Source organism: Sciurus carolinensis, chromosome 5 (genome assembly GCF_902686445.1).
Source record: "Sciurus carolinensis chromosome 5, mSciCar1.2, whole genome shotgun sequence".
In the NCBI taxonomy this organism is placed as follows: Eukaryota; Metazoa; Chordata; class Mammalia; order Rodentia; family Sciuridae; genus Sciurus; species Sciurus carolinensis.
Genome location: NC_062217.1, coordinates 92,572,209 through 92,586,422, shown reverse-complemented (window position 1 = coordinate 92,586,422; position 14,214 = coordinate 92,572,209). Strand labels below are relative to the sequence as shown.

General features: G+C 49.0%; 2 protein-coding genes across 3 annotated transcripts in view; one reads left to right on the top strand and one right to left on the bottom strand.

The window, feature by feature from the left end:
- The window catches only part of Rassf4 (Ras association domain family member 4), a 35,306-nt gene that overhangs the window by 10,374 nt on the left and 10,718 nt on the right, over positions 1-14,214 (bottom strand). For both annotated transcript variants that reach the window (XM_047552356.1, XM_047552357.1), the window contains 3 exons: positions 13,245-13,320; positions 1,772-1,914; positions 343-434 (listed from right to left, as the gene is read on the bottom strand). In XM_047552356.1, the coding sequence (XP_047408312.1) occupies positions 343-434; positions 1,772-1,914; positions 13,245-13,320 (311 nt within the window). The remainder of the gene's footprint in view (positions 1-342; positions 435-1,771; positions 1,915-13,244; positions 13,321-14,214) is intronic.
- Positions 6,095-8,879, top strand: Depp1 (DEPP autophagy regulator 1). Its single transcript, XM_047552366.1, has 2 exons — positions 6,095-6,363; positions 6,958-8,879. Exon 2 carries the CDS (start codon positions 6,985-6,987, stop codon positions 7,621-7,623), a length of 639 nt encoding a protein of 212 aa, XP_047408322.1. The 5' UTR covers positions 6,095-6,363; positions 6,958-6,984; the 3' UTR covers positions 7,624-8,879.

The window sequence follows — 14,214 nt, the reverse complement described above, 5'->3', positions numbered from 1 at the left end:
TACTAAGGGAAGTGGCACAAAGAGGACATGTGGGCAATTATGGATGAGGCACCAGAGCCCTAGGGACAGGAGGGCAAGGTGCCCTCTACTGATGCTCTTCCTTTGTATGGCATGACACAGTGCAGGGGACTCAGGGCACTGACATACTGTGACATTTCTGCAAGTCTCTGTTTCCTTTTCCATAAAGAGAGTAAATGAGATTGTAAACAAAGTGCTTCCTATTATAAATGGTGGGTCCTAAGATAAATGAAGCCACTTGGGGCTCTTCCACAAACCTGCACATCGGAGACTATGGTTGTGCACCAATCCCCTCCTCCGCTGGATAAAACAGGCTCCACTCACCTGAGCCATCTCTGGAACTCTCAGCCTTGTGCACAGGCTGCGCACTTGGCTCCTCAGCAGTGACTTTGCTGTCCTGGGGAGGTGGCTCCTTTCTGAAAAGAGACAATCACAATGCTCAGATGTTTCAGGCCAAAAAAAAAAAAAAAATGAGGCTGGCTGGCTGCCTCTGGGGGCAGGCTGAGTCGAGTGAATGCAAACAACCGAAGAAATGCAAAGCTTTCCCACAGCATCTGTGGGAAGAGCAAAAGTCTAGCCCCACAGACACCAGTGGCCATGTTGGGCTGCAACATTTAGGCACATGCACAGGGCCAGTGTGGTGCATCCCTATGCAGCTGTGTGCCCAGTGGACTTTCTGAGCTTTCCAAGGGCCTAGTGGGGAGTCAGATAATCTCCAGAGAGCCATCCTCCAGGTTTCTTGTGGGACTGACCCCATGCCAGGACAGTCAGTGCCAGGATGGAGAAGGAAGAGGAGCAATGAGAAACTGCCTGCAATAAAGGGTTACCAGAGAGGATCAGACATTAGGGTCCAAGGGAACACATGCGTTATTGTCTGCACTTGCTGATTGTATCTGGGACCACTTTTACCTCAGGAAAGGAACATGAGTCACATTATAGCTTCAAGGAGTCACAGTATAGCTTCAAGGAGTCTTTCTTTATGCTCTAAGTCTGTGTGACTCAAAATTTGCTACAAATGACCAGGGACAACAGGGGATAAGCTGGTGTGTCAACATGCTGAGTCATCACAGAGCATCCATTTTACCTTCAGGCTTGTAGGGGGCACAGTTCTGAATGCTTGCCTCTTAGGAAGTGTCATTCCATGCAGAAACAAGCAAAGTTCAGCCACTAACTGCCCTTTTGATGGGTAGGAGTGTGGGAGGTAAACATTCGTGAAACAGTAAGATTGGTAGGAAAACTTTTTCCTTCTGATCAAAACATTCTCTTGATAAGTCTGATCTTAAATTCCAATAGATTTATAAAAATAAAATCTGAAACTAAAATAAAAGTAGAGTAATAGGAAGTTAAACTTGTGTGACTTCTTAGTCCCCCTCCTACTACCAATGAGATCTGAATGGGCTGGGAATGCAGCTCAGTGGTAGAACACTTGGCCCTGGGTTTGATCCCCAGCAATGTAAAATGAAGGTGATGGAAGCCCAGGAATAGTCTGCAGGAGGGAGGGAGATGATGTGCTTGTTATCTAGGAAGGCCATTCTGAGTGAGGTTGCATATTGTGCAGATGAAGTAAGGAAGAACTGAGGTAGTCATAGGACAATGGGGGTCATACTGGGCTGTGCTCCTGTGCAGGAACCCTGTCAGAAGTGGGTTTTCCACTCTGAGGGTGAGCATAGCCCACAAGCACCCTAAACAGGAATGCTAGGGATGAAAGGTGTCATGAGGCCCACTGACCCCACTCTGCCCTCTGGGCACTCACGGTGGGCAGCTGGGCTGTCCGGGTGTCCATGAGGCTGAGGGGAGGTGCACTCGCTCCCGGTCATCTTGCATTTGGAGCCGGATGGGCCGTCTGAGTCCCCAGGCGATGTTGAGGAGTCCCTCAATGATCAGAGCCCCTTCCTCCTGTGGGGCACACACACGTCAACCTTCTGCCACAAAGCAGCACCCCCAGAGTTACTGTCCACCCTTCCCATATCCACACAGGGACAGGACATTCAGGCAGGCCCCCAAACACATGCCTTCTCCTCAGGGTTCCCCCCTCCACTAAGGAAGAGCTGCCAGACTGTACGTGCTCCAGGGCAGGAGGCCAGGGCCCTGTGGGAGGAAGCCTGAGGCGTGCTTTCCACCATTCAGCTCGGGCCTGGCCAGAGGCATGGCCAGGGCCAGAACAGAGGACTGAGTCAGATGTCCTACAGGAACCTACAGCTGTCCAGCAGGCACGTCCACACTGCAGTGAGGAAGCATGTTGCAAAGAAGCACAGTGTGGCCACCTATCCACACAAAGCACTGCTTTGCCTACCCTGTGCCTAGTCAGGGGTCTCTATTTCACCAGATCCTGCTGGATCTCATGTCCACCAAGGCAAAGGAGTTCCTCCTCCAGATGGGTCTCTGCCCTGTCCTTATCCCCACACTTCAGATGGCAGCAGTGCCCATTTGTTGGAATTCATTCTACAGCCAGAATTCCAAGCTGGTTTTTTTCCTGATAGCTGATCTTGCTTTTCTCACTACTTTTGGGACATTGCCAGTCCCAAAACCCCCTCCAATATGTCTACAAAACAGCTTTCATCCCTTGTCCCTAACCAGTCTTGGTTTCCTTAGTTCTGCAGATCATACAGCTCCTTTCCTGCCACCCAACTTGAAGTCCTCTGCTCCACAGGCACCTTGGTTAGTACTGGCTCACACTCTGTATCCTTAATTCTGTGTCTCTGACCTATTTCAGGTCTCTGCTTCCCAGTGACCAATCCAGACTTTCTGCACCCAGTCCCATGACCCTGTAAGTGAGGTTGGCCAGGCTTTATCACTTGTGTCCTCAGAGCACCTGCCAGGAACCTCGAGCACCCTCCCACCTGAGCCAGTGAACTTAAACATCGTTCTTCCATTGCAATCTCATCCAACATTGTATTTCTTTATTTACTTGTTTTTGTTGTAAGAACATATAACACAAGACCTGCCCTCTTAATGAATGTTTAAGTGCACAACGCAGTATTGTTCACTCTAAGCACTGTGTTGTCCATCAGATCTCTTAACCTTATCCATCTTGTATAACTGCAACTTTATAGTCATTGAACAACAATTTTCATTTTCCCCGCCTTCCCCCACTGTCCCTGGTAACCATGGTTCTTCTTTGTGCGTCTGCAAGTTTATTTTAGATTTCTCATATAGTGGATGGAATCATGCAGGGTTTTTTTGTTTTGTTTTGTTTTGTTTTTGGTTGGGATACCAGAGATTGAACTTGGGGGCACTCAACCACTGAGCCACATCTCCAACCCTATTTTTGTATTTTATTTAGAGACAGGGTCTCACTAAGTTGCTTAGCACCTCATTGTTGCTGAGGCTGGCTTTGAACTCGCAATCCTGTCTCAGCCTCCAGAGTGGATGGGATTATAGGCATGCCCAACCTGCAGTTATTTTTGAACAACATTTAAGATTCACAAATTCCATTTCTCTCTCCTCACTGGCACTGAAAGTCCCATGAGAACAGGACACTGTGGAAACTTCTCATATCCCTGGTATTCACAGAGGTGCTGTGCACAGTTTGGAATTATAGTTAGCAATCATTTCTAGTTACAAACAGTCTGATAAAATGATCTCCTCTAAAGTTACTGAACATACACATAGCTGTCTGATATGACCTTGTACTATTTGCTAAAAAAGAAACCAAACAAGAAAATACCAGAGCCACTTTGACACCCACTGATGATTCGCAGACTCAGATGTGAAACCAAACTCCCTATAAAGGCCAATATTAAGCTATGGAGTGAAAGTTCCCTGGGGAAAATAAAAAAAGCCAAAGTAAGATTCAGCTCTTCTGTCTCGGCCTCAGGAACTTCTATCACAAGTCTCTGCCCTATCTGTAACATCTCAACTTGTGGGGTCACCTCATTCATGAAGACCCACTGCCCTCTGGCTCTACTCTGAGTGGAGGGAGATGAAGCAGACATGATCCCAGCCACAAGGGACTCACACCTGGATGAAGAAACAGAGCTGAGGAAAGCTCCTAAAGAAGGTGCTTGTTCACTGGTCCTTGGAGAAAATTGAAGGTGGATGGAGAGGATGGGGGAGCAAGTATTCCTGACAGCAGGACCTGCCTGGACGAAGGCAGGGGCTACCTGGTCAGCTGAAGAAAACCCAGGACATCTGAAAAAGGTAGGTGATTGGCTATACCTGGGCAGGTGCTCACTTCTGCTCAAGACCAGAAGAGATACTAGAAGCTGCTGGAGGGGAGGTGAGTGAGCTTAATCAGCATCTCAATGAGGATGGAATGCCTTGTCCCTCTCCAAGATGAGAAAAAGGTACAGCTCGGGCAGGCTGTGGGGCTGAGCCTTCAGGAACAAAGATCTGGGGGTCTTGCAATGAAGGAGGAGGCAAGGTATGAGTTGACCCAATGGGACTATGCTGAATATCCCTACACACAAGTGTCCTATGCTCCCAACATGCCCACTCACGATGGCTACACTCCTGGATCCAACGGAAGGGAGGCCCTATTAGCCTGAAACTGTCTCTGATTAAATCAATTGAAAACTAAGTCCAGAGCAGATTCTACTTGGTTCCAGGACATAGGTATGGAAGTAACTGCAGGCAGAAGCAGAAGAACCTGGGTCTCCTAATCTCACACCAACCACAAAAGGCCTCAAATTTCACATACCAGGAAGTCATTGTGGGCCTTCTAAGTCTGTGTCCCAGGCAACTCTTTCCTCTGTTCAGTTCCTTGACTAATTAGTTAATCACTAATAAAGTCAAAGAAGTGCCAGAGAAACAAACAAAGACTCTACAGAAGCCTCCAGATTTAAGAACCACCAAGGTGGAACTGTGGCATTGAAATCTTGCTTAGTGTTCACAGGTGCCCTGCGCCTTTCCCCAAGTGGAATGCAAAAACTTGGGACCAAGATCTCAGGACTGGGCAGCCTTCTCCCTTCTATGACTCCTTTTCCTCCCCCACCTGAGGACTGGTATGTTCCAGGTGGGGCTCAGGCTGGGGTGGATGACCTGGGGCCTGTCTGGGCTGGCATAGTGCTTGTTCTTTACCAAGATGTTTCCCAGGGACTGCACACACAGTCACCCCTGTGTTTCCAAATGCTGCCCAGTTGTTCCCTATTAGCCACCAACTTTAGCCCAGGCACAGTAGCCAGAGCATAAGCCAGACTGTTGCACACTGTTCAAACCCTGCAGTGTCCTTCCATCCACCTCTGGAGGAAATCCAGTGTCCATACCAAGATCTTCTGACCTCCCATAGGGACAGGCATAATGTCCCCTGAACATGTCAAGCACACTCTTATCACAGGGTCTTTGCATATGCTGCCACTTTCTTTCAAACCTCTAAATCAATGTGAATTCTTAGAGAAGACACTCCTAACTGCTTTACTTACAGCAGCAGTCCGACACCCTGTCCCATGCCACTGCTGAACTTTTATTTGCAGCTGTCTGTCATCAATACCTGAAATCACGACACCTATCCACTGATGACCTGATTGTCTCCCTCACTAGAATATAAGCTCCAGGGGGGCATGACCGCCTACTGCTTTGTTTACTGCACATGAAGTAGTCACAGGCACACAGTAGCACTATGTATTTAGTGAACAAGTAAATAAACACATTTACTTTTAAAAGTACCTCATCTGGGATGTTGCAAGATCAGGACCAGACTCACAGCAGGCTGTCCTTGGTCCCAGACAAAGGTGGGTGTGCCTCACCTTGGAGCAGGCCCAGGTAGCCTCTAGGCTGGGGCTCTGCATGACTGATGCCTGAGGACCTGGCGGGTCAAACCTCACAGGTGTTGGCCCAGCACTCTGCAAGAATAGCACAACATCAGGGTTTCCAGGTATCACAAGGTTCCAGGAGAGGGTGGCAGACCCTGGGTCTGTCTGGAGGAAGCCTGTGGAGCCCCCTGACTCTCCCAGCACAATAAGGCGGCCAAGAGTGAAGGCCCTCCTCCCCCACCCCTGCCCTGCAGTGTAAACATTCCCCAGCCTCCCACAGGCACAAACACTTGCTCCAGGCTGGCAGCTGGGCCAGGCCCCTCCCGCCAAGCTGTTTTCCTCAGATCGCCTTCCTGAACACTGCTATTTTTGGCCCTCGTGACAGTAATTGATGACTGGAGGAAAGGTATAAAAGCAGCCGTCAGGACTCAACGTTTGCCAGACAGCACAGGCAGAAGCCTTCCCCTGCAGATATTGGGTATCGGCCCACAGCACTTCGTTCTCACCGTCCTCTTCCCAGTGACCCAACACCGGACACGGGGCTCCAGCTACTGGGTCCCTACCTCTCCACCCCAGAGCTTCCTGGAGCTTCTCTTGGACAGGACTGTCCTTGGTCATTCAACCTTCCTGCCACTCCTAGACCCTTGAGCTACAGGTAAGAAAAAGAAAAAATGCTGTCTGATTTGAGACAAACACAAGGGCTTTGTTTATCTTTGAGAGTAATACTTGGCCTTGACTTGTATAATCTCACTACAGGATATAAAAGCAGGGTGGTGCAGCTAATGGCAGTCTGCAGAGGGCTAAGAGCCACGTCTGCAGAAGGCTTTGATTTTACAAAGGGCTTTCACACAAGAGGTGTTATTTCATGTGTTTCTCACAGCACCCCTGCCAGGGGTGTTTTATAACTGGAGGCTTGGAGAGGTAATCTTGCCAGAGGTCTCAAGGTCAGTAAGTGGCAGTTCCTGGTTTTAAACCCAAGTTTCCTCTGATTCCACGTTTCTGCATTTGAGTTCTCTTACCTGTGCACAATCTTAAACCACAGTAATAAAGTCTTTAGCACGTGTAGTTTTAATGTTAGCAGAAAAGACCAGCCCAAGAGTCTGATCACTGGTCTTAGATCTGCAGATTTCACATTGCTCTCAGGGTACCTGATTCCTACAGACAATCTCAGATGATGGAGGGGACACAGGAGCCGGGGTGTCAGGATGGCATGGCAGGTCTTCACCACCTGTTCTCTATTGGCCAACAGGTTGCTGCCTCTGTTTCACTGGAAGCAATGAGGTCCCGCCTTCTACTTTCTGTGGCCCACCTGCCCACAATTCGGGAGACTTCAGAGGAGATACTGCCGGGGGGACCTTGGCAGGATCCCCCAGCCTCCCCCAGCCTGGATGACTATGTGAGGTCTATCTGTCAACTGGCACAGCCCACCTCTGTGCTTGACAAGGTCACGGCTAGAAGTCGACCCAGCAGACCCCACAGGCCAGCCCAGGACAGTGAGAAGAGTCATCCTGAAGCATCCCTACAGGACACCACTGCCAGCTTCAGTGGTCAGCAGCCCACACTGCCCTCTGCTGGCACCACTGACCCTCTGGACTGGCTCTTTGGGGAGTCTAAGAGAAAGGAGATGAATAGGAGGGACCTGCCCAGAAGAACTGGCCCCTCTGCAGGACACTGGGGTATACACAGAGAGATGAACAGTGACAAGGCCAGTGCATCCCCCAGAGGGAGGGTCTGTGAAGCCAGAGCACTTGGGCCCTCTCTGACAAGACCATTACAGGATGTACACCAGAGCTCCAACCTGAAAAGCTGGACTTCTGGGCAGCCCAGCCAGGTCACAACCTCCCCCTGCAAACCCCGCCGGAGCAGTGTTCTCAGAAGTCTTTATTTGCACCTCCCTGTGATCCATGAACTCTGACCCCTCCCCAATAAAGGCTTCTGAAAAGAGAGTGCTGGGTTCACATTGCCTCTCTGCCCTCCCTGCCTTGTGGTGGACACTGTCCCTGGAAGGGCTTTGGGAGGGAAATGCTTTTATGCAGGAGCTGCCTGTTCTGGCAATTCACAGTGACACCCCCCTACTCTGAGGAGTGATGACAGCCTGTCTCACATGAGGAGACATGACTGATGCCATTCGCTCTGCACCTAACTGGTCTGTCACCTTAGGCAAGTGACTTGTGTCTCTGTTCTTTGTTTTTCTCATGGGTAAAATGAGAATAACTGATGGAACCTGCCTTTCAGGCTGTCCTGATGAGTGAATGCATGTCATGAGCCTAAACTCCAGGTAGCTATTACAGTCACAGGTGGAGAAATCAGGGACAAGGTTTAGTGGTGGGGGTTTCAGCTCCCAGGAGGCTTCAGAGCAAGGACCTGGACATACACAAGTCAGACACTTGGTCCCCACCCTTAGAGCCCTTGCTCCATGAGGTTCAACATAACACATGGAATCTCAGCAAATGCACCACTGTGTTCTAGGGGGAACTGGCACAGGGCATCCTGGTGGCACCAATTCACAAGTCCTGTTGTGGCACTGGAAGAGTCCCATGCCAAGACAGAATGTACCATTCAGGGTGCCAAATGCTTGGACCAGTTGGCCTGGTCCCTACTTGTACCTGCATCGTCTCCACCCAGTTCACATGTTCTAAGACTCTGACCAACACTGATCAGCTCTGGGTCCCCTCAACCTGGAGAACCCCAGTTGATGGATGTATCTAGTAAGCATGAAGATAAGGACAGGGAATGAGGGTGGATTCCATCCTCAGAGAATGCAGATAAAGCTTCAGAGAACTGAAGGGAAACATGACTAAAGACCAATCACCCCATTCTCTTGTAGTGGGCTGACCCTGGTCAAGATGGAGTGGCAGAGAGAGAGGAGAAAAGGACAGAGCTGGGGGCTCACAATCAAGCTCACTGTGTCGGCTTGAGTTTCCTCTGTCTTCTTGCTTGGTGAACTATCCATCTATTTTCTTTATTTGTTTTTGTATGTGTAGTTTAATTGCTTTGGACTTGTTAAATGTTTATCTAGCCTCGTTTGTGTGGGTTTTCTGGGAAGGCAGATGTAAACCACACACTAAAAAGAAATAGTTCCAGATAAGTAATTTACACAATTTCCTTATCTGTAAAGCGGGGGACACCAACATCTGTCTTTACTGAGGTTAGGGAAACTGAACAAATGAACTTGGAGATGGAATGATAAGCACCAAATTCAGATGTTTGCATATATCACAGCCTACTGTGTTTCTTCCATACCTGTGGGTCCCTGACCTGCTATAAATACATGTAGGGTGTTCTTTTAGCCATAATGTCCTCAGGAGTGGCTGGTAGGGCTGACCTACCCAGTGGGTTCCTGGCTAGTGACTAGATGAGCCAGGCTTGCTGGGCCCACCCTCACTGCAGCCCCTTCTACAAGACAGCATGAAAACTGGGTCAGTTTTCAACTAGCACAAGATCCTGGTAGAACTTCATACTCTATTCATGCTCAGCAGCTGTAGTGTTGCAAGGGGTCGGGGTGGGGAGAGGCTCAGATGGGGCAAGTAGATGCCTGGACTCTGGACGCTTCAAATAATCCTTGATGTGAAAGTACTTAATGGCACCTTCAAAAAGTGCTCTCTACCCAGCAGCAGAATTAAAAAGCTGGGGAAGGGACTTCTGGCAGTATCCCAAGCTACAGAGGACAGGACAGCCTAGAATTCCTTTCCCTCTATGCTAAGTCCTCCTGGTGGGAGCCCCTATTGAGCAGTCACATTCTCCTGATTCCTGATTTCTGAAATAAGGAGAGGGCTTGGGACTCAAGGTCCCTCCTTTAGGAGCAGTCTGGGAGGCCCTTTGCTGCTCCCAGGGAACAGATGTCCAAGGAGCCAATAACTCATTTCAGCGTTCAGTGGTCTTCCAGGGCTTAGGAGAGGGAATTGGGTAACCCTCCTAGGAAAGGATCCTGTCTTTCCTTCACCACTGACGAAGACAGAGAACCAGGAGGAGGTTAAGCTCCTTCTGTTACATTGCTCAGGGCCTGTGAGGCCATGACTGGGTGTAGTACATGCTTGTTCCCATAAGGGGGAGCCTGTGAGCCAATTGAGAGCTGAGGGTGAGGCCTGGGTACAGTGCAGACACCTGGGTGAGGGTTAACCTGCCTCTTGCTCCCACTGCTAGTCTAGAGTGATAGGTTTACACACAGTTCATTTCCAGGTAGTCAGCTTTTCTTCTGAGACACCAGCCAGCCTACTTAACACTACCATCCTCAAAAGGTACACACTTCTCTCAGTAGCTCACACTTTTCATTGTAATACCAGTTAAATCATCTAAAAGGCAAGACTTACTGGTATCTTAGCCTCCAGAGAGGGAAATCTATCCCTTTACCCTAAGGAAGGAAACTTTTTCCCCAGGGTATGTTCCCTGTCCACAGAAGCACCTCTTCTCTCCGAGTTCCGCAGACACAGGATGTGACTGTGAAGAAGACAGTGCCCCCCAAGTGCAGCACTCAGGCCGCAATGGCAACAAGGAGGAGGTCTCTTTCAGTATACCGTATGGCTTTAGGAGGGCACACCTGGGTGGTAAGGTCCTTTGCAGTCCAAAGTCACCTTAGCTTGGGGACCAAGCTACAAACAGCACTGTATTCCTGGGACCTGTTAGAGAACTCTAAAGACCTCTGAACTTTGATGGGAATGGAATTACTATATTGTAAACAACTTTGCTCAGACTTCAGAGCCCTGCTGACATCTTGCATTTACTTCAATGTGACTTTGGACTAAAGACAATCTCAGAGAGACAGAATTCCTTTGCCTGGAAAATAGTCATTCCCACAGGACAAAACTCTTATATTGGAATTTTGGACATTTTGCCCAAGGAAATATTCACCTGGGATGGCCCTACAGCAAATTGCCTGGGACAGGGGATCCCAGAGGCCCAAGAAGTATCAGATCTGCAGTCTTCAAGATGGGTGGTGTGTAGGTCACAGGGCCTCAGAGACACCCTCAGAGGCTTGATGCCCTAGAACCAGTCATCCTTATCAGTGTAAGAATGCTGAGCCTCCCAGACCTTCAGCCTTATCTTCATGGGGGTTGTTACTCTGAAAAGACAAATGCTCACACTGGCACCCCCATGTCTATTAGTCCTGCAGAAAGCTCCTGAAAAGTACTTCTGGCTCTCTAAAGATCAGGTCAGATCTTCACATTCTCTTTAGTGCTAGGAACACGAAAACCCCACTGTGAGTTCACTTCCTACTACTATAGGCTGTCAGAAATGCCTCTTGATGGCTATGAAGTCCCCCCACTTCTCCACAGGGACTGTCCCCCCCACACACAGGGTAAGACCATTAGGGGAGTGCTTCACAGTCCTGTACTTACACAGCTGATCCTAGAGAGGGATTTAAAGATAATCCCATGGGGAATCCCATGTGCCAAAACCAAGTTCTTACTGATGTTTCTCAAACTTGACCTTCCATCAGAATGCAATGAAGGGCTTATTAAAACACAGCTGGGAGGACTGAGAGTTTCTGATTCAGCAGGCCTGGGGGAGGAGTGGTAAAATGTGTTTTTAACCAGTTTCCAGGTGATGTTGAAACTGCTGGTGCAGGAACCTCATAATGAGAACAACGAGGATCTTATTCAATTCCTGAAAAGCCCTGCACTGAAAAATGGAAGCCCAGCAGGTAGACAATCCTAACATACCCCCAGCCTCTACCAGCAATCTGAAGTTGGTGCCAACTCCTCACTTAGCAGCACAGGTCAAAGAGCAAAAGCCCTCTGGCCCCATTTGCCAGACCCTTCCCCCCGTCACTTCTGTACTGCCTAGCACACTGGAGCTCAGGTTCAGTTCTCGTGCCTCATCCCAACTTGCTCCACGCCTGTACCGGCTGGCTGGTCACCCAACAACTATACACATACAGGTACACCCTGGGACCAGCCTGGGGAACCAAGGCCAGAACGAAGTGGGGCTCAGGCCCAGCTCCAAGGGGCTCACTGCTCAGGTAAGAAATGAGCCAGCAGAACCTACTATGGCAAGGCAGGGCAAGGTAGTGGGTTTAGAAGCCATGATAGAGGCAGTAAGGGGCTGGGTGTGGACAGGGTAGGCTGGGAGCAGGCCAGATAAGAGAGGTGTTAGAGAGGTGGTTCCTGGAAGGGGAAAGAGGATGAGGTGGTAAGACAGCATTCGGAGAGGGGGACAAGTATTTAGAGCCAGTGCCAAAGGCTGGAGTGAGGCGGGGACATGGAAGGAATGTGGAGCGTGAGGCTTGTGCCATTCCAGGTGGTCACAGGCAGCCCAGCCTTCCTGGATCAGGAGCCTATAGCTCCCCACCTATGCAGCCTACATGATTAGATGCTAAAGAGGGTGACCTCTGGCATGGCCAGTAAGGTGCCTTAGGCGCCTAACTGAGACTAACTGTATCTTTGTGTAACTGTGTAACTTTCATTTGGCACCTAAAGAAGGATGTGAACTTACGAATAAATAACAACAGGGAGGACTAGTGAGTCAGTGGTCTCCATCCTGATAAAGTCTCTTGTGGGTTTTCCATTCCTATATTTGATAGCAGAAGGGCAACTTGAAATTCACAGGCCCTTCTCAGTCATCAACAGGTGAAGAATGTACAGGCAGCCAACAGGATCTCAACATGGAAATTCCCCAGATACAATCTTAACATGGTCAGAGACACCATTAAGGTACAAAATACACTGAATTAGACCCAGATAGGGGTATAAAACTATGACTAATGCTCTTGTGTGAAATGTCTGGTGGAAGACCAAGGCTCTGTTTGATCTTCCCTCATGTGGCTACTGAGCCTGGGTCCTGCTGGGCACTCCCTGATGTGCAGGTGGTGCCTGAGGCTGCATTTAAATTCGGACATATTTTGTTAAGCCCCTGTGGTGTTTTTAAGATTTAAGAAATTCTTCACGAAATTCCAGACATCTAGTTTCTTTTGAAAAATTGGGGTAGGTTTGACTGAACGAGGCCCACATGCTTGCATGACAGCCATGGGCTGGATCTGATGGGTGGCTGTCACTCTTAGTTTGAACCCACTCACCATGGGCAGCCTGCAAGGCCCTGCAACTATCTGAACAACCCCCAGAGTGGCCCAAATACCTCATTTACAGATGAGAGCACTGAGGACTAGGGGACATAGGTAAGAAGGTCAAAGGGATATCTGGCCGGATTGGTAGGGATCAAAGAGGGACTGACTCTTCCCTGGTCCACTGCACTAAGCATTGTGATGGGCAGAGGAAAGAGGGGGTTGGCAGTCTCTGAGACTTTAGACTACATTGTCTCATCAATTTACCTGACAAAGGCAGAGGGAGAAGATGCACAAGGTGATTTCTACCTTCTCTAAACTCTTCAGGGATGATCCGACCTAATCCTGCCTGCTGGTAACCTGGTCCCTGGCCAGAAGTGACAAGGGTAATCACTAATTTATTATCCAAACTGGGACACTCAGAGTGAAGGGGATTGTCATCATAATTACCCTGAACAAAACAGGTGAGTCAGGACTGTCTTCAGCAAGTCAGCATAAATGATGTGACCCTGTGAATAAGGAAGAGCTACAGGCCTCACCTCTCGGTGCCTCAGCTGGAAGCTTCTGCCCTCATGGTAACAGTTGTAGGTTTTCAGCAGGCTCAAAAGCTCTGACCTAAAAAGGTAAAGACACACACAAACACTTGGGGCATGGAGGGGACCCAGACGAGGCACTTGGTTTCACTAGCCTAGGTTTCTCCCCTCATAAATGGTAATAATTATACATATTTTGCCAGGTGCATATGATCAGTAGAGAACCCTGATTGTACCATCATGACACCCATCCTTTCATTTTATAGAAGGTTCAGCATGTGGGCCCTTGTGGGAAGAGGGGACTGAGAAAGAAGCGAAACTTGCAGGCAGGTCCCCACCCCGCACAGGACATCCAGGGTATGTGTACTTTCAGTATCACAGATAAGCGTTCCTGACAACTTCCCTGTGCTCTACCTCTGAGTCACTTCCTCAGAGAAATCCCCTGGGCTTGGACTGTTGACATTTCAAAGATTCATGCTTTTTCCTTGTATTGATTCCTATAAAGGCCGTGTGTGGCTTCTGCAGGGATACCAGGAGTGCTTGCCTCTTTTACATCTTGACATTCCAGAGGTACCATCAAAGGATGAAGACAACAGGCTGAGAGTAAGATCCTGAAGGGCCCAGAGAGCCGCCTTTGCCCATACACTCCTCCCAGCATAAAGAGAAAGTGACAGTGCCCTGACTGATGTGCTGGACAGAGAAAACCAGGACAGCTTCCACACCTGAGGAGTCTCTGCAAGGCAGCACGGGCCAGTCTACACGAGATGCAAGTCACTCAGGCAATTTTAAATCCTTAGTAGCCACATTAAAAGGTAAAACAAAACAGGTAAATTAGAAGTAATGACACCTTTATTGAACCCAGCACATCTAAATTGTTATCCTATCAGCAGAATCACTACAAAACTCATTGGTGAGAGCTGGTACATTGTTTTATTTTGCACAAAGTGCTTGCCCTCTGGAGTGTCTTTTATAGGAA